Source organism: Otolemur garnettii, unplaced genomic scaffold (genome assembly GCF_000181295.1).
Source record: "Otolemur garnettii isolate 467f Iridium unplaced genomic scaffold, OtoGar3 scaffold00006, whole genome shotgun sequence".
NCBI classification, from domain to species: Eukaryota; Metazoa; Chordata; class Mammalia; order Primates; family Galagidae; genus Otolemur; species Otolemur garnettii.
Genome location: NW_003852401.1, coordinates 1847627 through 1874117, shown reverse-complemented (window position 1 = coordinate 1874117; position 26491 = coordinate 1847627). Strand labels below are relative to the sequence as shown.

Below are 26491 nucleotides of genomic sequence, written 5' to 3'. Positions count from 1 at the left end.
GCCTTCAGCGGTTATGCCATTTAGGAATGACACATTGCACCATCCTCCTTCTTAATTCTGAGTCTCAGTTCTCCAAGACCTCCAGTGTTATTGATCTGCTAGAATCTCTCATTAGTAACAAAGTCTATGATACACTGGACAACAATGCTATGCCTTCACAGATTTTTTTTAGTAGACAACAGATAATTTTAAATTTTAAGTTATAACATGCTTTTAATACATTCTAACTGTAGAAATGAGGTTGGTAACTTTTAATGGTTTTAGTGAGTTCCCTTCCCACCTTTCAATAAAACCAATACTTTATTTTCTGAAAAGGAAACAACTAAGGCATGAGAAAAATCTTCTCTGTAGAGGCCTTCAATCTCTCTCTCACCAAAACTAACAGAATTTAAGTGTTCCCTACTGCTAATTTAGATTTAAGTGCATCAGCTTGACCATCATTTTCAAAATTTGACCACGGAAAAATGGATTCCATTGGTAAAGAAGAAAGTGCAAATGATTCAGTAGAGAAAACCTGCCCAGTATTCCACTGAACTGCCACCAAACTTCCAAATAATGTATCTATAAACCTGTACTTCTGGGTTTTTAAAACCACAAATCTATAACTATACCTTTCAGAGATTACTCTAAGAAACTGTCAATGAGTAGCCACTCAATATCTATTATATATGCCACACACTACTTATTTAAAGACCACAGTTTGCAAAATGCCCTATGTAGGAGACAAAATATTTGTGGCACAATCCAGGTGGGGTGACGCATGGCTGTAATCCTAGCACTCTGGGAAGTTGAGGCTAGTGGATTGCTTGAGCTTAGGAGTTCAAGATCAGCCTCAGCATAAGTGAGGTCCAGTCTCCACTAAAAGTAGAAAAGTAGTTGGGTGTTGTGATGGGTGCTTATAGTCCCAGCTACTTGGGAGGCTGAGGCAAGAGAGTCTCTTGAGCCCAAGAGTTTGAGGTTGTTGTGGGCTATGGCACCATGGTATCCTACCCAGGGCAACACACTAAGACTGTCTTAAAAAAAAAAAAAAAAAAAAGACATAGGTTTTGCTTTCGTAGTCCTATGGTATGCTTGAAGAATGGATACCACACTTTAAAATGCCAAATCATGCAATATAAAGTATAACATAAGTTCAGAATGTGCAAGATAACAGGATAAAGTCAAAAAGATCTTCACATATAAATGATATAATATGTCTAGGTATTATATCACTTGAGACTGAGCAAAATTTAATAGGTGATAGTAACAGAAGGGGAAACTTTTATGGATGAGAAACAGAATGGACAAAAGCAAAGTGCCAGACCTAAGCTCAGTGTAAGTATGCGAGTCTAAGAATGAAGTGCAAAGGTGAGAATACATACAATAGAAGAATAGTATCAGAAATGATTGTCTCTAAAGATATCACCATTCTTAAATTAAAAGTACAATAAAGACCAAGGCACAGTGGCTCAGACCTGCAGCCTATAATCCCAGCACTTTGGAAAGCTTCAGCAAGAGGATCACTTGAGCCCAGAGCTCAAAGTTACAGTGAGTATGACCGAGACACCGCACTCTAAGGCTGGGCGACAAAGTGAGACTTAGACAGACAGACAGACAGACACACGCACACACCAGGAATCCCCTGCCACTCTTTTACAAGGGATCAGATAATTATTTTTGTCTTCATCTTGGGGTACACATTAACAGGTTGACATGTGAGATTCCTAACTATAATCTTTCCTCTAGTAAACAGGAAATATTCTAAAATGCCATTTATCATTTCTCCTACCATGTGATTAAACAAGCTTCTAAGAGAATAAAAGCTTGATATCAAAGTCTAGGAAGAAATATGAAAACATCCATGAAGGAAAATGAAGGCAGAATAGCCATCTCTGTACTTCTATTTCCAAACACTAGTATTTAGACTCAAACAATCGTTTCCCCCAAAATCTTCTGGAACTGATTCATTCAAAAGAACATGACACTCAAATTTTCTACTAGAAACATCTCAGTGCTCCACAATCTACCCATTCAAGGAAGTTGTGCTCAAACTCATTGTCTACTTCACAAAATGTCATGTTTCCTGTGGCATTGCTTTTGCTTATTTAAATATAAGGTCAGAAAGAGATAATAAAAAGTTAACTCTAATTTTAGATAATGTGAAGGTAACTTTTATATACTCATGTAGTAAGCAGCCAGTTATCAATATGCAAAAATGTGGTGATATATTTCATAAAACATATAGAAATCCTACCCTGAAACTAAGAACACTTTAATTGAAGTAGAAAAAATAATGTAAACTTTCATTTAAACCCTAATTCTTTCCACAAGCGAATGCATGTGAAAAGGAAGTAGTGGGAGCTTTTGGACAAAATAACTATGTCATCTTAGTAAGTTCGTAACAGTAAAGGTAGAAATCACAGTAAAAAGCAACCTGTATGTTTGCAGAGTGATCACAGAAAAAGTATATTTCATGTGAAAGGATAATTTGAGTATACAGAAAGATGCCCAAATATAAAACACTATCCAAATATTAACTAACCCAATGAGGAAAAAAAACAAAGAAATGTAAGCCAAAGAATTCCTGGCTCAGTGCTTGTAGCTCAGCAGCTAGGGTGCCAGCCACATACACCAGAGCTGGTGGATTCAAACCCAGCCTAGGCCTGCGCCTGCCAAACAACAATGACAACTACAACCAAAAAACAGCTGGGTGTTGTGGCAGGCTCCTCTCATCCCAGCTACTTGAGAGGCTAAGGCAAGAGAATCACTGAGACTCTGTCCAAGAGTCTGAGGTTGCTGTGAGCTGTGACACCACAGCACTCTTTAAAGGACAACATAGCAATACTCTGTCTCAAAAAAAAAGAATTGTTATTTTAAAAAAGCAAGTAATAAATGACTAGTATAAAATATTGGCATGAATCTATAGAATTAATAAAAACAAAGCAAAAGGAAAAGGGAAACAAAAAAACAAAGGACTCAGTTTCATCAAACTAGATCACTAAAAAGACAAAGAAACTTGGGGGTAATATGTTTGGGGTAGACATAATAATAATAAAAAGGGAAAGAAACTAATGCTTTATTATGCTTCCATCTTCTCTATTAAGAACAATGTACAGACCGGAGAAGGCAGAAAAGGAAGAAGGAATTCATTCATCCATCCATTTTCTTACTCATTCAAAATAATATATTTTTGCAAAGGGATTTTTTTTTTTATTGTTTGGGATTCATTCAGGGTACACAGAATTAGGTTACACTCATTGCATTTGTTAAAGTCCCTCTTGTAATTGCATCCTGCCCCTAAGAGGGGCATGTACCATATACCATGACCTCCCATCCTTCTCCCTCCTCCCCTCTCCCTGCTCCCTCATTCCCCTATCCCACCCCTTGTATATTAGGTCACCTACTGCCTTCATATTAGAATTGAGTACATTGGATTCTTGCTTCTCCATTCTTGTGATGCTTTACTAAGAAGAATGCATTACACCTCCATCTAGGTTAATACAAAAGATGTAAAGTCTCCACCTTTTTAATGGCTGAATAATATTCCATTGTATACATATACTACAGCTTGTTAATTCAATCTTAGGTTGGGGGCATTTAGGTTGTTTCCACATTTTGGTGATTATAAATTGAGCTGCAATGAACAGTCTAGTGCAAATGTCCTTATAATGAAAGATTTTTTTTTTCTTCTGGGTAGATGCCTAGTAATGAGATTGCAGGATCAAATGGGAGGTCTAATTTGAGTTCTTTGAGGATTCTCCATACTTTCTTCCAAAAAGGTTATATTAGTTTTCAGTCTCACCAGCAGCATAAAAGTGTTCCTTCCTCTCCACATCCACACCAGCACCTGCAGCTTTGAGACTTTGTGATGTGGCCTATTCACCTAACTGGGGTTAGGTGGTATCTCAGAGTAGCTTTGATTTACATTTCTGATTAGGGGCGATAAGCCTTTTTTCATGTTTGTTAGCCATTCATTTGTCTTCTTTAGAGACAGTTCTATTCAGGTCTATTGCCCTGTGATATATGGAATTGTTGGCCCTTTTTTTGATTATTTTTTGATTATTTTGAGTTCTCTTTAGATCCTAGTTATCAAACTTTTGTCTGATTTATAATATGCAAATATCTTTTCCCATTCTGAAGGTTGTCTATTTGCTTTGATTGTTGTTTCCTTAGCTATACAGAAGCTTTTCAGTTTAATTAAGTCCCATTTGTTTATTTTCTGTCTTCTTCATAAAATCTTTCCTCAGGCCAATATGTTGAAGTGATTTCCCCACACTTTTTTGAGGATTTTTGTTTCATGCTTTAGATTTAAATGTTTCAATCATTTATGGAGTACCTACTATGGACTAGCACTGAAGACATACTAAAACTTCAGACAATCCTTCTGCACTAAAGAAGCTCTCTATTTAAAGGGGACGGTCACAGCAAACAAACAGAAATATCACAGAATGGGAAGATACATAGGGTTAGGGACCCTATTTAGGCAGTCCTAAATGTTTGCTAATTGAAAACAATTACTAAAAAAGAGAAATACATAAACAAGCAATAGTGATATGCACAAGGTGATAATCAACCACATAGCAAGAGTACTGAGAGAAGAAGGCAGGTGGTGCAGAAGGCTTCATAGAGTTGGGGATGTTTGGTCTCAAAACAAAAACAAGTAGTTTGACCTAAGTAAGAGTACACTATTGGTATAAATGAGTTTTAATCTCAACTTTGACCATATTAGGTATTAAACTTGTAACCACAACCGACAATTTTCATTTATATTCTGAGATAGGCTAGGAACTAAACACATGATAGAGCAACACAGTTCTAGTGTTCAAAAGAAAGTGACTTTTACAAGACTATATAGTACAGTAAACTTGACATCAATTCCCAATAAAATTCTAGATTTAGTAGAAGGTTTATGAGCTCTGAAGAAAAAAAAAAAACAACTAGTGCTCACTAGTTTAGATAAATCAGGTAATTTGTGATCACAGATCTAAATAATGTATGGAAGACCTTGGTTATGTATAGAAGGAATAAGCAGGCAGAAGAAACAGCAGAAATGTAGACCCAACACAAGAGAGCTTGATGTGCTAAAGGGCAGCAAGGAGGCAGGAGCAGAGTGAGCAAGGACAGTGACAGGTCACATCAAACTACAGATATACTGGAAGGAAGAACTTCAGACTTTGTTTGGTGATGGGCAGCTATTAAAAGGCTTTGATACAAACAGTGACATGACCATTCTTACAATTAAAAAAAATAATTTGGACTGCTGTGTGGAAAAATCATGGTTAATAAGAGGTGTGAAGTGGTTGGACTCTATTTTCAAAGTAGAGCCAATAGGATTTGCTGATGAAGATAAAACTCAAAAATGATTCCAAGGTTCTTGGCCTGGGAACTCAGAAGAATGTAACTACTATTTATTAAGAAGGGGAAGACTGTAGAAAAAGCAAGATTGTAAGTTTTGCTGCTTCTTTTTGAAGGGTAGTTAGGGAAGGATTTAGAATTTATTCTGGGACATGTTAACTTTAAGATGCTTATTGCACAGTAGATACTAAGTAAACCAGATGTAAAAGTGTTAGAAAGAAGTCTAAACTATAGAAATAAATTAGTAGTTGTCAGTCTTGGGACTACTAAGGATCATCATCTAGGTAATGGAGAAAAAAGTCCAAAGAATAAGTCCTTGGGCACTCACCCTTCTGAAGTCAGAGAGAGCCAAAGAAGATAATGTCAAGAAAGAGGAATAATCTGTGCTGTAAAATGCAGCTCATAGGGAGGCACTGATGAAGTTGAGATGGAACAATTGCAGGTACTATAAAGGGAGGAAGACTGACATACAGAGGGGCTGGTCTTGGCAGCAGACAGAGTTCAGCCATTTTTTACCGAGATACGGGGAGTATATAGGTTCAAATACAAATGGATAAAAGAATTTATATTTACACATCTATTTTCCTTTATTATACAAGTTCTTATCATTCTATCCCTAATGCCTAGTATAAAACATTAAGTTTATTGAAAAGATCAACTGGAAAATTTGAAGAAATATCATTTAGAAGAGGTATTAAACACATTTTTTATAATTCAAAGAGCAAAGAAGGACCAATGAGTACAAGTTATATAGAGACCTTTTCACCAGTTAGAAACAGTCAGAATGCAGAAAACAATAACTACAACAATAATAAATAATTATAACAAGAGCTAATATTTATTATACTAAGCACTTCTTTAAAGTAATTTACATGTATTAACTCATTCAATCCTTATACCAATATAATGAAACAGGCATTCATATTTATTATCCCCATTTTATAAATAAGGAAGCTGAGAACAGATTTTAAGTGATTTGCCCTAGTTACACAGCAAAAATGACAGAACCAGAATTCAAACATAAGTAAATTTCTGAAACCTATGCACTTAAACATTCTATACTACTTCGCAGAACTTAAAAGATCCACAATGACCACAGAAGCTTCATAGATAAGGATACTGGTTCAGGCTGAATGTATCATCTTCTTACAGGTCACTGAAACAATTTATTCATACCATGTATGTCTCACCTGAATAAATACTGTATGTAGGAAACAGAGACCTAAACAACACATATTAAATACAAGCACAATATTTTACCATGTAAAATGTGCTCCCATGTATAATGCACACTCACATTTTTGGCCTAAATTTTCAGAAAAATACCCCTTTTAGAAAGTGGCTGGTTCACAGTCAGGGGAGACACATCTGGGAAGGGCTAATGGTCCCTGGTAAGCCTGAAGATCACACTGCCCTCGTGCAGCTACCCACTCTGTGAAAGCTGCCCCTTCTCTCTCTCTCTCCCATAAGCCTTTCTCTCCCCACAACATGAAGGGCTGAGGCTGAGATGGCCCCATGAACGACAGGGGCAGGAGTTTCTGAGGTCTCTCCACCTTCAGGCAGCTCGTCAGAAGTCCCTGGAGACTATGTGGAGCTCATGGTCCCCTCTACATGGCCAGAATTCAGGCCTAGGTCTTTGCCCTGCATTGCCGCTGACCACCTTTGCTAGCCCTGCCACCAACCCCGTTCCCTGATTGTGGTGCTTAGTGAAGGTAGCTCCAGGCCACAGTCACCAAATCTTGGACTGTTCTAGACTGGAACCTCTTATGCCTAGTGGGCCCAGGTGGGAGAGTATGTCAGCCTCAGGAGGTCCCCTGGGCTCCCCTGCTCCCAAGCTGTATTACCCATGTATAACACATCCTTATTTTTCCTTCAAAAATTTGTTCAAAGGGTGTGTATTATATACAGGAAAATATACTAAATATTAAGACACTAAAAGACAAGCCACATTGTGAGAAATATTTGCAAAACCTATCTGATAAAGGACTGGTATCCAAAATATACAAAGAATTCTTAAAACTCAACAATACAAAGGCCCAATTAAAAAATGGACAAAAGATCTGAAAAGATAAATCACCGAAGACATACAAATGGCAAATGAGCATATGAAAAGATGCTCAACATCCTGTCATTAGGGAATTGCCACAGAAACCAACAAGAGACCAATATACACCTATTGAAATGGCCCAAATCCAAAACTCTGACACCACCAAATGCTGAGGAGGATACGGAGCAAAAGGAACGCTCATTCACTGACAGTGAGAATGCAAAATGGTATAGATTCTTTGGAATACAGTTCCTTACAAAACTAAACTTGGTATTTACCCAAATGAGTTGTAAACGTATGTCTATAAAAAATGCTGTACACTAAGGTTTTATTGATAACTGCCTAAGTATGGAAGCAACCAGGATGTCCTTCCGTAAGTAAATGAACAATAAAAAAACTGCTATATACCCATATAATATTCAGCCATAAAAAGAAATAAAATATTAAGTTACAAAAAGACATGGAAGAACTTCAAAGCATACTGCTAAGTGAAAGAAGCCAATCTGAAAAAGCTACCTATTGTATGACTTCAGCTGTGTCAGATTCCAGGACAAGCAAAACTAGAGACAGTAAAAAGATCAGCAGTTGCCAGGGGTTTGGGGGAGAGGAAGGAAGGGATGAACAGGTGAGATACAGGGTATTTTTTAAAGCAGTGTAAATATTCTGTATGATATCATAATACTCAATATGTACTATGACACAATTATTAAAACCCACAGGATCTATAACACAAAGGGTAAACCCTAATGGAAACTATGAACTTCAGCTAAGAATATATTAATTGATTCACTGGGAGAGAGGTGGTGAGCAAGTATATGAGAACTCTGTCTACTTCCCCATCAATTCTTCTGTAAACCTAAAGCTGCTCCCCAAAAAGGTTTTTCATTTAAAAAAAATAAAGTTTGAGTTATCTGTAATCTCAGTATGTATCAACTATATGATGTAGCATAAAAACTAATGCATACTCTGGGGTTTATTGTCTTTCCTTTGGTAGGGAAGTCCTTTCCCTTATGAACTGGACACAAATCTAAGGACTAAAAACCACCCAGTGTCCCAAGGAAGCCTAAACATCTGCTAAACATAATAAATCCTTGGCTCACACCTGTAAAGGTTTAGATTATGTAATCTCTGAAGTGGCTTCCAATTAAGAGTATATCCAGGATTGTATGAAATACATTAGAGGAAAAAATGTTTAAAATGGGTATTATTTAAAGGAATGTAGAAGTAAATATTGATCTTAAAATAGTGAATCAAATCTTCCACAATTTCATCCTCAATAAAAAAGACAAAGGGCCCTATGCATCCAAGAAACCTGACCAATTTATTTTTTCTTTTTTAACCCAGAAAAATCTTACATTTAAAAGTAACAGAGGGGCCTTCAAAAGGTACAAAAACAGTATGGGCTAATTTGCCATACAAAGTTTAATTTTCACCCTTTCATTCAACTACCACCCATAGAAAAAGACAAATTAAAAAGCGGGGAAGATCCTGTTTGGTGTCATTGCTAGTAATAACTTGTGAAAATGCTCAAAGGAATGAAAAAAGAAATGTAAATTCTTAAATCTCACTGCCAGCTGCGCCACAATCTCTCTTCTCCAATTGTTGAACTGGACATCATTTCCCCAGAACAAGTTTTGTGAAATCCTTTAAAGAGGTTAAGCTTGTGTTCAGAAGCTGCATTCTGTGAATACTTATTGTTAAAGCCAGTCAAGGAGATAATCAAGGGTTAGGAAGAAGGAATCAGACATAAACTTTTAAAGCCAATCAGTGGTACATTTGCTTCTCTGCTTCCAACTCCAGACAGACCGATAGCACTTTCTTTTCAGGCTCCCCATAGCCCTCTAACATTCACATCTGCAGTTTAGGTCTTCAAAGGAAGAGGCAATAGAGTTCATTCACCAATCCAAAGATTTTTGTAGCAATACATATGTGGTAGAAATTTAAAGCTATTTGCCTAGATATCTTGTTTAATTAGCTGAAGATCATTTTCTTCCTTTATAAAGCAATAAAACTGATAGCATTTTTCTCATTATCTTTTTAATTTTTCATAACTGTATTTATTTCTTCACTATGTTGTGAAGTTCTATTCAGCAAAATTCAACTCCTTTTTTACTGGAAATTCATTTCCTCTTTTTTTGATTATAGTATCTATTTACTAACTTTTGCTTAAAGCACTATATTAGAACAATAATAATAGCAGCAAGAACAAAAATTAATTGAGTTTTACATTTATTTCACACTCAAATGGTCTTATATAGTTTTATACTTAGTATCTTTGCTAAAGGATGGCAGAATCTCTAAATCCTTGGCTCACACCTGTAATCCCAGAACTTGGGAAGCCAAGGAGGTTGGACTGACTGAGCTTAGGGTTGGAGACCAGCCTGAGCATGAGCAAGACCCGTCTCTAAAAAATAGCCAGGCGTTGTGGCAGCTACTTGGGAAGCTGAGGCAAAAGGATTGAACTCAAGAGTTTGAAGATGCTATTATCTATGATGCCATGGCACTCTATCCACAGTGATTAAGTGATACTTCATCTCGAAAAAAAAAAAAATAAAGAAAAGAAACAATAAATCCTATGGCCATTTCTTTACGTTTTCCTTAGCTTTACTGATCTATAATTGATAAAAAAGTTTATATTTGTGATATATAGTGTGATGTGTTGATATGTGTATAGTGAGATGATTAAATAAAGCTAATTAACATATCTGTCATCTTGCATACATTTCTTTGGTGAAAGCATTTAAGATCTACTCTCTTGAGGCCATGACTCTCTAGCCTGGGCAACAGAGTGAGACTCTGTCTCAAAAATGAAAAAGAAAAATCACATGTACCCCACAAATCTGCACAAGTATGGTGTACCCATGTGAATTAAAAATAAACAAATAGGCTGAGCAAAAAAAAAACCCAAAAAGCAAAATCTACTCTCTTAGCAATTTCCAAGTATATAATACATTACTATTATAAAGTCATCTGCTAAGATTTTAACTGAAACTTTGTCCCTGTTGTTCAATAAGTCACATTACCCACCCTTTGAAATTCTTCATGATCTTCATCATCTATGTAAACCCATCAATGAAAACAATTTTAAGAACTCACTTAAGTATTTTTAATTTACTTACATATATAATAAATATGTACTATTACAATGATATATAATCATAAATTTTAAGAAAAAAATATATGTTTGTATACGTTAGAAATTCTAGTATTTTCTTCTTACATCTGATAGAGGTACGATAATCACATTTAGGTGACCACTGATCATCTAAAAGAAGACCATAGAAAATGTTCATTCTAACCTTTCATTCCACAATTTAACAAAGACATTTTTCCCCTATTAAAGTCTGTCTTTCAGCTTCTTAAAGTTCTTATTGAAAGATATTCTTGAAGTTGTCTGATATTCACTAACCCATGAACTAGAGGCCAAAATATAGTTGCAGGAAGCAACTAAATAATTGTTTTTAAAAGGTAAGGGGTAAGATTTGAACCTAACCAAAGCACAATTCTGTGTATATATTTTGTATGTTTGCATGTTTTTAATGAAAAAATAATTTTCACATGAAAAAGCTAACATATAAGAATTAAGGTAAGAAGTGTAAATGTCTTACTGATTTTTATCATTTTACATACCATATGGTTACATTACTTATTTTAATGACTGTATTCAAATGAACATATTTTAAGGAACTATTAACCTAAAAACTAAACCAAGAATCTTTTCCTAGGTAGAACAAAAAATGTACACATAACAGAAAAAATGTGTATATTTCATTATGCTTCCATAAACAATTTAAGAAAACAGTTATTAAGAACACTTCTCATGTACAAACAATGCACTACACAATGCTCTTTACAAAATCTGACAGCCAGAAAGGAGGTTCAAGTCAACTCCAAACATCCCAGCAGTGCTTGAATCTGTTCTACAATAGCACCACCAAGTGGCAGTTTATGCAATTTGTTTGAACACCGTCAGCAATAGGAATATATTCTCAGAAGGCAGTCCACTGCATTTTCTGACACTTCTGATTATTAGAAATAAATAAAATTTTGTCTAATGATAACTTAGACAAAAGGTATTTTTTTCCTGGGAGGCCCTTTAGAACAAAACTAATCAGTCTTCCATTTAACTGTCTTCCAGATATTTTAAAATAACTACTATAAACCTCAACTCTTTAGTCTAACCTAACCCAGCTATTTCTCACGTATGGTTTAAATTTTTTCTCATGACAACTTCCAAGAAGAAAGCAAACATAAAGACTTAATTATTGAAGTTAAAAAGGAAAATAATTTGCAAATCTACACATATTCACAGTTGTAAACTTTAAAGCAACAATTTAAATACAGACTAATATTTTATTACTGCTGAATGTCTTGAGCAAACTACTTATTTGTAAATAAATCTATAGGGAGATGACTCATTAACATTAGCAGAGATTTGTTTGGTATTTTAAAAATATTATCTATGTATTAAGTATCTTCAACAAATAATTCTCCTTTTTTAAAATTAAGGCACAAATGACCAATTTAGAAAATGTAGGCAAACTATCCTTATTGGAAAAGCAGCAATCCCTAAAATCCTCCAGGAAATTAATGTAAGATCTCAAGCTTGCACAGGTGAGCCTGTGCCATACATGTGCATGCACATGTGTATCTACCTACAGATAGCTATCTAAAACCTAAAACTACACATTTTGTTTCTTATACAACTGCCCTCTGACTTGAAATGAATGACTTAAGAAATTACTCCTAACTGAAGTCTCTATTTTACTACAGTACCAATTATTCAACCAGTTGATTATATTTACATATAAATAAGATTCTCACAGCAAAGGTAGTACCTTTTATTCATCTGTTATTAAAGAATGATAAAAGTTTCATAAATGATATTTCCTGTCAACCAAATGAATGCTAGCACTAAACAATTAAATGCCAATTTTAATTTAATTCTCAATTATTATTCAAGTAATATTTGAGTATTTTAGAAGCTGGAAAAACTGAAAATGTAATATAAATAACTTGTATCATATACATATATCAATAATAGGTCATAGGGTGAGATTTATATTATAGTGAAAGACCAAAAAGAAAATTCAGTGCTGCTTTATATTTTGGTCTACTGAACAAAGGATTACTTTAGTACTAAGTAAGCTTCAGTGAATTTTCTTAAATGGTCAAGCAATAAAAATGACAATACATTCACAAGGAGCATTATATTCTGTTTTTATTAGGCTCACTAGCAAGAACAGCTAGCTATGCAAGAAAGTTGGAGGTATTAGACTTTGAAAGTTATGCATATTTCAAAGAGACAATATCAGTTCATTTAGAAAAAAGAGAAAAATCTTTATTGAGCCTACCAGGATTTCTATTTCTTGATATACCTTAGCTTCTTGAGTAACTCCAAGCAAGCTCCTTACTATATGGTTCAGACTTCAGCTATATTCATGATTACCCAGAAGATGTTCTACACATAAATTAATTTTCTAAATAACATTTTTTCCCATTATACAACAAAACATTTTATAGTTTAGTCATTTTCTAGATATTTTCTAAAAGACTTTACTTATTTCCCTGCTTTAAAAAAAAAGTTGAAACTTAATTTAACTTTCTCCGATAGATTTTGTCAAAACAGAAGCATGATCTGCTTTGTCCATGGGGACTGCTACACTTTTATGTTTCCTCACCTCTGCTTGATGCCCGCATTGTGTTCTTGATGTTTCTGATGTGTAGGTGAGAACCTGAGGGTAGTATATATGCTCCTAAGCATAAAAGGCCTAGACTTTTGTCATTTGGCTAATCTGAAGTCTTTTTCTCTTCATCTTTGAACCTCCATGGCTAGTTTTCAAAGGACTGAAGTGACTATCAGAAAATCACAGCAAAATAAGCTATTGATACTAAGTAAGGAGTCCTAAAGAACTCCAGGAGGTATAAGGGGGTTATAAAGCCACGATCACATTATTTGAAAGCGGTGTGTGTTTTGCATGTATTTATATATGAGAAATAAATGCCAATGAACCTATGAATCTGTAGAGATGCTCAAAAGTAGTCAGAGTTTATATCTGCAGGGTACTCAGAAGGACTTAAGACTACACAGATATAACTTTCACTGTTTGTTTATAAGGGTAACAAAACAGGACTTCTGAAAAGCACTGGGAATTCTCAGTATCATCAGAAATGTTTGTAAACCCCACAATACATAAATTATAATTCCAGAAAACCCAGATTTTGCTCTTTCTACAGCTAATTTGGACAAATCATAAAACTATCCAACGTTTTTTCACTTTCTTAATTACTAGTTACAGACCAGTTTTTAAAAAAATTCTACCTAGGGCAGCCCCTGTGGCTCAAAAGGGCAGGGCGCTGGCCCCATCTGCCAGAGGTGGAGGGTTCAAACCCAGCCCCAGCCAAAAAAAAAAAAAAAAAAAATTCTACCTAAATAACTAATGACTTGCTTTTCTCTACCAAATAAGTTCATATGACTCAAGTTTTAGAGAAACTATTCTAAGCTATCAAAGTTTAGGTGGTTATGTAATAGAAAACTCAATCTTCTTGGCTGTAACAGATTCTTGATGCTCTGAATTAATTTTATCAGGGAAAAAAATGTAAGGTAACATTTGGGTAACTAATAAAAAGCTATTTTACCTTCAATTTTTCCTACTAGGGATGAGAACAAAGAAGACATTTAAAAGATGAGCCCTATTAATCTGCTTGGCTTAAATAAACTAAAATTACTACTTCATTTCTGCTATGTAGTAATGTCAAAAACTACTGATTTTAAAAAAGCAATAAATAAGGACGAAAATAAACAAGGACAAAATATCTTAGGGAAAAAAAAAATTACTTTATAAAACTTACCTTTGTTTTTCCCAACTCAAAGCTACCCAGTCAACACATCTCCAATATCTTGCAGCTGAGTTTATGTAACATAAATTACTGAAACAAAACTATTCTTCAAGATGACAAAAATTTTCTGGTGGTGTCTATAACTAACTATACATTACATGGTATATATAATTGTTCCAATAAAGGAGTTATGAAACAAAGGACGTATTCTTTACTCTTTTGCTCTTGGACCAAATAAATTACTCTGTTCCCCTATCTATAAAATGAAGTGAGTTCCAACACCATGAAAATTTATTATTAATAAAATGATTCTATCCTTCGCGTAAATTTTACACAAAAATTCATTACTTGATTCATACCTTGTTTTAATTCCAAGCCTTCAGGTTGCTTGTTCTCTCTCAAGGATGAAGTAGAATCTACACAGATTTCTTGCCTGAAGAAGAAAATAAACAAAATCAATTTTTAAAACTATGCATTTACTGCCCAGGTTCCTAGAATTAAGCTAGGCACTTGAGAAGACAACTAATTCTTTCAAGGCCCCAAGGTACCATTTTAGTTCTGAGCTCTGGAAACTCAGAAGCACATATACAAATGGCAGCAGCAGCAGCTACAAACTACTACCAATTTAGGCAGTGTACTTCTTTGTAATCTGTAGGGGCAAACCTGAAAAGATCAGCGAAGTAACAGAACTTCTCTCTTCCAGTACTCAGCAGGGTAGCTGAGGGGAGAAATCACAACTCACAGCAATAATCCAATAATTTTTCAAGTTCAACCATTAAATTTAATGGGCATTTCGGCATTCAAATTACTTTATATTCATTTAATTTCATACCTCAAATGCTTTTGATGTCTACAGTATGCAGAAAATACATATGATTACATATGTAATCAAAGTAGATTAGTTAAATGTTAAGATCATACAAAAAATTTTTCAATTCACTATGTTCTGGAATTGAGCTGCAAAGTAGCATTTTTTTCTTAGACAGCAATTTACCATTTTAACATTGATATTACAAACATCTTTCAACAGAAAAAGTCATGAAATTGTAAATTCTCAAGTGAGATATTTTCTTCTAAATAGGTACCTGTTACTTTCTGAGAATTTTTGGTTTCTTAAGACAGGGTCATACTCTGCTTCCCAGGCTAGAGTGCAATGGCATGATCACAGCTTACTGCTGCCTTGAACTCCCTGGCTCAAGCATCCTTCTGCCTTAGCCTCCCAAGTAGCTAGGACTATAGGCATATGCCATCACACCCAGCTAATTTAAAAAAAAAAAAAAAGATTTGTAGCGATGAGGTCTCCCTATGTTGTCCAGGCTAGTCTCAAACTCTTGGCCTCAATAGCTTCTCCCACCTCAGCCTCCCAAAGTGCTAGGATTACAGGCATGAGCACAGGCACACCTGGTCTTCTGAGAATTAAACACATCTTAAGGCTAACATACTATAAATGTTTAGGAAATTTTCCTGCTCATAAAACTACATCTATTCCTTGAAAAAGACTTTGGGAAGTTCACAATATTCTTCCCAGCCTACATATTTTGCACTTACATGTTTGTTTTGTATTAAAACTTGATAAATACAAGCACAAATTCAGAGACTACAAAAATTTAGAAAAAAGAGAAAAATGTTTTGGTACTTTGGTGTTAATTATTATATCTGAGAGATTATAATTAAGATAGATGTCACTTTTATACTTCTAATGTCACCTACTCAGATTTTATTCTTTCACCAGAATAACTGGCAGATGCCAAGGAGGAGATCAATAATTCTCCTTAGCAATTCTGGGACAGATTAAATGCCAATATATCACCTTAAGAGCCATGTAAGCAATAAAGTTAAAATGTGCTACATGAAACCTTCCAGTTAAATTAGATTTTTCCTACTGGGAACACTAGTCTATTTCTAAGTATCTTCCTTCAGAGAAAATATTTGCTATCATATATCCTTGAATGGCACTTAATTCTTCTAAACATATGCAAGTGCTGACTAGAAAGTATACAGACATTTATTTATTTATTTATTTATTTATTTTTATTTTTTTTGAGACACAGTCTCAAGCTGTCGCCCTGGGTAGAGTGCCATGGCATCACAGCTCACAACAACCTCCAACTTGGGCTTAAGCAATCTTCTTACCTCAGTGTTTGTTGTTGTTGTTGTTGTTGTTGTTGTTTTCTGTTTTTAATAGAGAAGGGGTCTCACTTTTGCACAAGCTGGTTTTGAACCTGTGACCTCAAGCAATCTACCCGCCTTGGCCTCCCAGAGTGCTAGGATTACAGATGTGAGCCACTGCACCTGGCCTATGCAGACATTTAACATGAAAAAGGGAGACATACGTAGCTGGAAACTTTCCAGATAGACTTTATATGTCTACATTTACAAAAAAAGACTTCAAAAAAAATAGCATAACATCACCAATGAAAGATGGACATATGTAATCCTCTAAAAGAAGACACAACAACTTCATATATAATCTTCTAGCTGAGAATGTATAACCTATATTATGAGTAATCACCAGACAAACCCAAAACGGAAATGAGTAATGTTCTATTAAGAGGAGTTCAATGTCAATGTTATAAAAGACAAAGGCCATGGAAATAATCCAGGGTAAAGGAAGCTAAAGAACCAAGACAATTAAGTGTTATAACTGACCTGAGACTGCTGAACTGGCAAGAAAAATATTATCAAGGGCATTATTGAGTCAAAGATAAATTGACATACTGATGGGGGATTGGGTAAAAGTCTTGTGTCAAAATTATATTTATTGAGGTTGATACTGTGTTATGGTTATATAACAGAATATCATTATCAATTGGAATAACATAATGTAGTATTTAGGGGGAAAGAGGCACAATAAACATAACTTGACTTCAAATATATCATTAAAAAATATACACATACCTAAAGAGAAGGTATGCAAATGGGATAGAATGTTAATTATAGGTACATCTAAATAAACAATATATGTATGTTGCTCATACTACTCTTGTTTCTTTAACATTAATATTATAAGTCTGAAAATATTTCCAAATAAACTTTTAAACTAATAATGCAACAAGGCTCGGCGCCTGTGGCTCAAGCGGCTAAGGCGCCAGCCACATACACCTAAGGTGGCGGGTTCGAATCCCCAGCCGGGACCCGCCAAACAACAATAATGGCTGCAAGCAAAAAATAGCCGGGCGTTGTGGTGGGTGCCTGTGGTCCCAGCTACTTGGGAGGCTGAGGCAGGAGACTCGCTTGAGCCCAGGAGTTGGAGGTTGCTGTGAGCAGTAAAGCCATGGCACTCTACCCAGGGGGACAGCTTGAGGCTCTGTCTCAAAAAAAATAAAATAAAATAAAATAATGCAACAAAACCCACCTTCCTTGTGAAAGCCTCTTTAAATAAAATTAGATCCCTCTATCGAAGACTATCTTCTGTCACTAAAGTAACTTAATTTAGTGCCCAAAGTGAACCTTTATAATGTTCTATTTCATCTTAAGCTGAGTTTGATCAGGCTGTTGAAGAAAGCTGCCCAACAAAACTTCAGACAGTAGGTACAGTGCACCACCCTGTGGCAGGAAAGTGAAATGCCAGATGCTTTTACCGCAGTATTATCTGAAGTTCAAAGAAAAAAATAATCCCAGAAAAGTTTTCAATAGTTTGAAATTTTTTAATCTATGCTAGCTAATTTTCTTAGCTGACATAGATTAAACACATCTATAGGCTGTGTTCCAAGATGTACTTTACAACTAAAATTATCATGTAGATTTGTAGTTTCCTCATACAATTTAAAGCCACAATATTTAAAAGCATGAAAGGCAAGATATACAAAAAGGAAATAACTCAAATTGGAAGAAAACTATAATGTGTTATGTATGCCTTTTTTTTAGGTTTATGAAAATAAATTAAAAAAACACAAAAACTTGGTCTACTCTCAGATGGTAAGACATACTAGGTGCCAGTGTGGGTGGAAATGTGAGAAAACTCACTGAGGAGTAAAAGCAAACAAACCCATACTCTTGAAGCATTAATTTAGATTGGAATTTATAAAATATTTTAATAATTAGGGAATACAGATTGTGAGGCAAGGGAAAAGGAAAGATAAAAGATGTGGATGTCTCAGAGGGCGTGTGCACAGGGAGACCACAAGGAGTAACAGAGCAACAGTCTGTTGAACAGGACAGCACAGGCCTTGGAGAACAGAGATCCTGAATGAGTCCTGCAGAGATGTGCTGGCAGCTGGCTCTTTGGTAAGAGAAGTAATATCTTGGGGCTAGATAAGAGAAACAGTTTCTTTCTCCCCTGCTCTAGGTACCCGTCTGGCAGGAGACTTATTGCCTTAGGTGGAAACTGTGAGCTGGTCAAACGTGCTGTCTGCTCTTGCATCCTGCTTCTAAGTTTTGGTCTTTGTTTCATTAACTGCATCCCAAATCTTTAGTTTAGAAATAACATACAGTGTAAGTAGTTAAAGAGCAACTTAGCTGAAGGAGCAAATACCATAAAGGATGACCTATAGTGCAGTTTTTTTTGCTTTCCCGCATGACTGTTCATTTGCAGATTTGAAGACAATGTGTGTAATAAACACTGAGTTACCCCAGAACACAAGGCCTTCCCATTCCTCGCATTGATGGTATTGGGCCCTTGGACCCACTCTTTTAAAATCTTACTTTGTCTCTTTCATCTTTGCTTCTTTCTCTTATCACCGCCAAACATTAGGGATATCCACAGTTTGTGTGGAGGCTGGCCTCCTACATGCCAGAATTTACTAAGGCAACTCCAATTAATATTTAAACCTATGTAATAATTTTATAACAACTAGAGAGAGAGGAGTGAAGAGAGGGAGGGAACACACTGCCAAAACCAGTTTGGATTAAGAATTTTGTAATGATTTTTGTGTTCCTTTCCATTTAAAGGAACTGTTTTTATTTTTCTGTAATTCTCTTCTATCTGCAATGCTACTTCTATACAGCAGGTAATTTATAAAAGCCGTGAGACAGGTTCAGAAAAACAAAACACATAGTAGTCAATTATAATTCTCAAACACTATGGAATAAGGCAAAACAATCTTAATTTTTCCTCAAAGCCCTTTCCAAATGGCAAATAAATCAGTTCATAACCCTATTATGCCAGCCCATCATCAACCCCTTTCCATAAAAGACAGAAAAAGCTTACCCCACCTGCCTTCCCACTGAGGGAAACTTTACAGCCATTTCCTTTTCCCAAATAATATAATTTTAAAAAATCATAGCTATCACATTCCAATTCTTTGATCCATGATTCTGTAAGAATTCACTGTATAAATGGGTTCCCTACAACACAAAGATTTTGTGAATAGTCAATTCTCCAAATTAAATGAAAAGATAGACATAAGCAACAACACACACACACACACACACACACAAAATCAACAATCAGAGCTGGAAACGGTGGTGCACATCTGCACTCCCAGCTAATCAGGAGGCTGAGGCAAGAGGATCCTTCAAGCCCAGGAGTGAGATTGTTGTGAGCGAGGCTGACACCATAACTAGCCTAGGACAACAAAGTGACATGAGACTGTCTTAAAAAAGGAAAGAAGAACATATGTTACTATATGGGAAATATTTTATTAACCATTTCAATATTGATTGATGGATTGATTGACTTCCTTTGTGAGTCTATTTAAATCTGTAAATTTTTTTAAAAGGCACTATTTTGGCCAGACATTATAGGTGATTACACCTGTAATCCCAGCACTTTGGGAGGTCAAGGAAGATCACTTGAGACAGTGGACATTCAAGGAGTTTGAGACCAGCCTGGGCAACATAGCAAGACCCCGTCTCTTAAAAAAATTATAAAATCAGCCAAATATGGTGGTGTGTACCTATAGCCCCAGCTACTTGGGAGGTGGAGGCAGGAGGATCACTTGAGCCCAGAGGTAGTCTGAGCAACACAGATCACAGGACACTATCACAAAACAAAACAAAACAAAAAAAGCATTTTTGTGAAAAAAGGGTCCATGGCATTACTAGACTTTCAAAAATGGTCCTTGAACAATAAAGGTTTAGAAAATACAGACGGCTTTGGAGAAAGAACAAACACAAGTACAGAGGGAGGATAGTGTGAGATAAGCAGGTGAAGTACAAAGCTTTTTATTTTAATTTTAAGCCTTTGTATAATATTTGGATTTATATATATTTGCCTTTTTTTTTTTTAAGTCAATAAGGGTTATTTTCAGCTTCACATTTTTCCTTATTGTGCTAGGCTGAATAATGGTCTCCCTAATTCCAATTTCTAGAACCTATGAATATTAGCTTATATGGATGGCAAAAGGACTTTGCAGGTAATGATTAAATGAAGGATGTTTAGATGGGGAGATTATCTTGCATTCCTTGTGGGCCCAATGTGATCACAGCAGTCATTATGAGAATATCAGAGGAGTCAGATTCAGAGAAGGTGGTATCAGCAGAAACACAGACCAAAGTGATATGTTTTGAAGAAGAAAGTGGCCACAAGCTAAAAAATAAAGGCAGCAACTAGAAGCTGAAAAGAGCAAGGAAATGGATTCTTCCTCAATGCTTCCTGAAGTAACCTACTGACACCTTGAATTTTGGCCAGTAATACTGACTTTAATTCCTGACCTCAGGAATTATAAGAGAATAAATCTGTATTGTTTTAAACCACCAAGTATATAATATTTTGTTACAGCAGCAAGAGGAAACTAATACACTCATTAATTAAAAAAAATTAAATACAAGACAATTCACAGGATTTAGGAACGAGTCAAACAACACCATGAAGAACCAATCAGATACAGCCAGAAGCTGAGATATTCTATAGGACAACTTACCTACTTTCTTCAACAAGTTAAATTATCAATAAAAAACAAAACAATAGGACAGTGGGGAGGCTGTGGATTATAAGAGACTTAAGAGACATAACTATCAAAAGCCATGTGTAGACCTTGCTTGTAGCCTGCTTTGGAGATACCACATGTAAGAGTTTTAAGAAAACTTAAATATGAAATGAGTATCAACAATATTAAGAGAACTATTGCTAGTTTTGTTAAGTGCTATAAAGATACAACTATACAGAAAATGCCCTTATTTTCCAGAAATTCAACAAAATATTCAGAATTAAGATAACAGTAATTCACTGAAAACACAAGAAAATAGATAAAGCAAATGTGAAAAATTATAGTAACTGTTAGATCTAGGTGATAGACATATGGGATTTCATTATACTACTCTTTCTACTTTTCTATATCCTTGATATTTTTCATAATAAAAAGAAAACCAGACAAACAAAACCCCCCAAACCCTAGTACAGTAAAATCTCTTTTATATCTGTGATGGGAAATGTTATATTACCAAAAAAAAAAAAAAGAAAGAAACTCCTTATATTAACACAGGGAAATACTTTTTAAAGTTACATATATGATTTTAAGTATTTTAGGATAATCTAAAACATAGAAATGTATCTTTTTTTTTTTTTTGAGACAGGGTCTCTCTGTCTCCCTGGACAGAGTGCCGTTGCATCATAGCTCACAGCAACCTTAAACTCTTGGGTTCAAGTGATCCTCTTGCCTCAGCCTCCCAGGTAGATATACAGCCCACAAGGCTGGGTTATTTTTTAAGAGGAAGAGTCTTACTCTTGCTCAGGCTGGTCTTGAACTCCTGTGCTTGACTTCACAGAGTGCTGGGATTACAGGTGTGAGCCACCATGCCCAGCCAAAAATGCATCTTTAATTCACCAATCTTTGTATATGGGGCCATGACCTTACCTTTTATACAAATTCACAGAACAGAGTTCCACATCATCGTACTCACACATTGTCCACATTTCACTTTTGCCTTGGTTAAAACGAAAAAAAAATCTAAGTGCAAAAAAATCACATTTATATTTATACAATGTTCCCTGCATCTTTTATTGTTTCCCTAAAGCTAATGGACCAGAACTCTTAACAACTCAGCTTTGAGTTTGCCCAAAGCATTCAACTTAACCGACTACTCTTTTCGTATTAATGTTTCACCTGTTTATATATTTAACTAAATTACACAATTACAATAACTGCACTGAAAACAAACATGAGTGACTCCTGGTAAGCAAACAGTTGGAATGATGGGAGACATGGACAGGTGCATTAGAAAATAGCCACGTCAGTGAATTTATTTTTCAAATGAAATGGAAAGGCCAATTAATACAATGAATTGAATGATTAAAAGAAACATCAATTTTTAAAAATAGGAATGGAGAAAGAGTAGAAAAAAAGAAAAAAACACCTACTAATCATCTTACCCAGTGCTTGCACATCAGGGTGAAGGCAGTAAACTGACTGATGGAAAAATGACAATTAAATGACAGTTAAAAAATTGGCTGTTGGTATGTAATCTTACAATTGACCTGAAATTTTAAAAAAGCAAAAAATAAAAATTAACAGTCAAAAAACTAAGTTTCTATGATACAAAGAATGTAAAAATATTTTGTGTGTAGAAACAGCTACAAAAACAGAAAACAATGTTTCCCATATCCCTTAAGGTTCCCCACAGGGAAAACAGTTATAGATCACACTGCTTGACTGACATGAAGATTGCATTTAGGGTTTCTAAGCAGCTCACTCTCTCCCATAAAAAATGTTACAGAGATCTGGAAAGGTATCTATCTGCTTCCCATTCAAAAGTAACTAGGTCAAGATCTGCTTCAAAGTAATCAGATTTAGAAAAGACGTGAGGAAGGGATTTAATATAATATGCAAGAGGACGTAATGGGCACCAAGTAGACAAGGGTTCACTGCACTACCTTTTTTCTATGATAAAATTTTTTCATAATAAACAACAAGTAACGGGTATGCTATGTTAACTCCAAGCAATCCAGATTGGTTATGAGTTGGCTAAATCACAGGTCAGTTTCCCAAGTGTATAATTCTCGGTAAACTTAGATCTCAGATCTAACTGAGGCCTGTTTTTTTCATGCAATGATAAAAATACTCCTTAAGGGATGAGAATTGTAGATTTATACTGCCCACTAATCCAGTTCTCTAGAGCACTGTAAATTTTATTTAAATACTTTATTATATCCAAATTTAATAATAGCAATTTATCAAAGATTCTTGTATTCTCAAGTTCAGTTTGACACGTATTGAGAGAGTTTAGCATTTGGCTGAATACCATTGCCCCTTTGAAAATTATTTACACATACATATTCATGGAATATATGCTAGTTGAACTGAAACAAATCAAACTCTTAGTAATTCTAAGGGCTGATGAGTGAACCCACTGGACAACTCCAACTCATCAAAATATACATGAATGTTTTTCCCTTATTAAAAACAAAAGGTGGTGAATAGCTGTGTTGTAACTCAACAGAAAAACTAATAGCAATTGCGAATCTCTGGCCCTTCGATTAGGCTATGTAACTCTTTATATGCAAAATTTATCAAACAAACAAATACTAAGAGTTCTACTACATACCACTGCTAAGGTTGAACAAGAGAAGTTATACAATGCTAGCTGCTGCTCTCAAAAAAACTGATCAAGGCTCAGAGCCCGCAGCACAGTGGTTATGGCACCAGCCACATATGCTGAGGGTGGCGGGTTTGAACCCGGCCCAGACCACCTAAAACAACAACAACAAATGCAACAAACAACAACAAAAACAGCTGGGCATTGTGGCAGGCACCTGTAGTCCCAGCCATTTGGGAGGCTGAGGCAAGAGAATCGCTTAAGCCTAAGAGTTTGAGGTTGCTGTGAGCTGTGATGCCACAGTACTCTACCAAGGGTGGCATACTGAGAGTCTGTCTCAAAAAAAAAAAAAAAGAAAGAAAGAAAACTGATCAAGACAGAGAAATAGTCCAGTATTTTTCAAGAATAAACATCTTATTGCAAAACAATCATTAAATCCCCTACCTTTATGCACAATGGTCCTTTTTTATTCAATCTTCTCTATAGTGCCTACCCTGACTATAAACAGCAATAGAAGGGAATCTATGCCAGTTTTGAAGGGTGGAATAACTTGTAGGCTACTTAAGAAACAAAGCTATTACCATGTACTAAAATTCAGTAAAACCAGTAACCAGTACACTTTAAGTAGTTAACTAGATGACACCATTTTATATTTTAAGATTATCCACTTATTCTATTTTAAACAAAAGCAGTCATATTTCAGATTTACAAAACAGACAACTTAATTGGAGACTTAAAAATAATTCTTATCAAAAGATTACTCACTTTACAAAATAATCCCTGTAAATTGTATTAGATATTTAAATATCTTATTGAAAACAAAATGGTTCAATTTATTGAACTATTATGTATTACCAAAATCTAAGGCCTATTTAGGAGTATCTTATTTTTTAAAAAATTAGTCATTCAAGATTAGAACTTGACAACTAATTCAGAAACACCCATCCTTTTGCTGAGAAAGTAGCAGTGACTAGGAATAATAGCTTCAGAACATTCATATAGAATCTACCTCATAGTATGTAACTTATTTTGAGAACCTAGATTTTTTAATTTATCTTCTAGAACTGTGATATCCCTTTTTTTTTGAGACGTAGTCTTACTATGTCACCCTCCAAAGAGTGCCCTGGTGTCACAGCTCACAGCTACCTGAAACTCTTAGGCTTAAGCGATTCTCTTGTCTCAGCTTCTCAAGTAGCTGGGACTACAGGTGCCCACTACAATGTCCAGCTATTTTTTGTTGTTGTTGTCATTGTTATTCAGCAGACCTGGGCTGGGTTCAAAGCCACTAGCCCTGGTACAAGTGGCCGGCATCCTAACCACTGAGCTATGTATGGGCACCAAGCTAGAACTGTGATATCTCAATGCTGCTTATCATTTATAGGAAAATACAGCTTCATTTCCACTGAAATCTCCCTCAATATCACTCAATAAAAGCATACTCATTTAAAATGCATAAAGAGATATTTAGAGAACAATTCTAAAACATGGCTAAGATTTCCCTGAAGTGTTTGTACCTTTATTCTTTACATAAAACCTCAATCCTGATTATTCTATTGCACCATTCAAGACTTAAATTTCATTATAAACACATTCTTTAGAGCATAATCATCTAACTATGTGTTCTCATTTGCAATGCTATTTTTACTACAATAAAGTCCTTTTATCCTGTCCATCTCCAAATGAAGACAGCACTCTAATTCCACGCCTCCATATAACTGTACCTAAAATTGTTGTTGTTGCCATTGTTGAGGAATTTATCTTAATTTGCAAGTTTTACAAATCTTGTCACAATTCTTAATAGTTTTTAAACACTACAAAATCGTACATAACCCTTCAAAGCAATTCTGGAACATCCAGCAGAGCTGACATGGTCATAGGAGGTCTGACAATTTTACATTTGTGAATTCATGCTAGAAAAAGTGCTTTGCAGGGTAGACCAGGCACTGGCATCAGTACACAGCTTACCATATCAATACATATCAATACCATACTGACATTCAGCAATGAGGTATGTAGTACGTTTTCTAGGAAGAGTTCATGAACTTAATTGTCCAATGCACAGAGTGAGGATATAAGGAAAATATTTTTGTATATTTTGAGTTATCTACTGTGTTTATATTTTAAGCTAAGCATTATTATAAAAGAGTCAAAAAGTTAAAAAAATTAGAAGTTCATAAAAAAAGTTATAGTAAGCTAAGGTTTATTTATTATTAAAGAAAAATGATTTTTATAAATTTACTGTCGCATAAGTGTATACTCCTTATAACGTCTATAGTACTGTATAACGTCTAGTAGTATCTTCGGCCTTCTCATTGATTCACCACTCACTGACTGATTCACCCAAGCTACTTTGAATTCTGCATGCTCCTTTCATGGTAAATGCCCTAAACGGGTGCGTCACTTTTTAGTTTTTACTTTGCCTTCTCTATATTTAGATATGTGTAGATATACACAAATACTCCTACTTAGATATACTCATATCTAAACATACGATGTTCTGTACAGATTTGTAGCCGAGGAGTAACAGGCTATACCACACAGCCTAGGTACGTAGTAGATTAAACAAGCTAAGCATCACTAATCCAAAAATCTGTAATCCTAAATTTTCAAACTCTAAAACCTTTTGGGCACCATAGACATGAAACCAGTAGTGGAAAATTCACATCTGACCTCATGTGACAAGTGCACAAAGTTATTAAAAATGCTGCACAAAATTACCTCAAAGTGGCTCGGCGCCTATAGCTCAACCGGCTAAGGCGTCAGCCACGTACACCTAAGGCGGCAGGTTCGAATCCCCAGCCCGGACCCGCCAAACAACAATGACGGCTGCAACCAAAAAATAGCCGGGCGCTGTGG

The 26491-nt window shown here is 35.3% G+C and overlaps 1 protein-coding gene across 1 annotated transcript in view; it reads right to left on the bottom strand.

Annotated features, from left to right (window-relative positions):
* The window catches only part of CAAP1 (caspase activity and apoptosis inhibitor 1), a 55022-nt gene that overhangs the window by 11495 nt on the left and 17036 nt on the right, over window positions 1–26491 (bottom strand). Inside the window, exon 4 of the mRNA XM_023508887.1 lies at window positions 14581–14654. Within this exon, the coding sequence (XP_023364655.1) occupies window positions 14581–14654 (74 nt within the window). The remainder of the gene's footprint in view (window positions 1–14580; window positions 14655–26491) is intronic.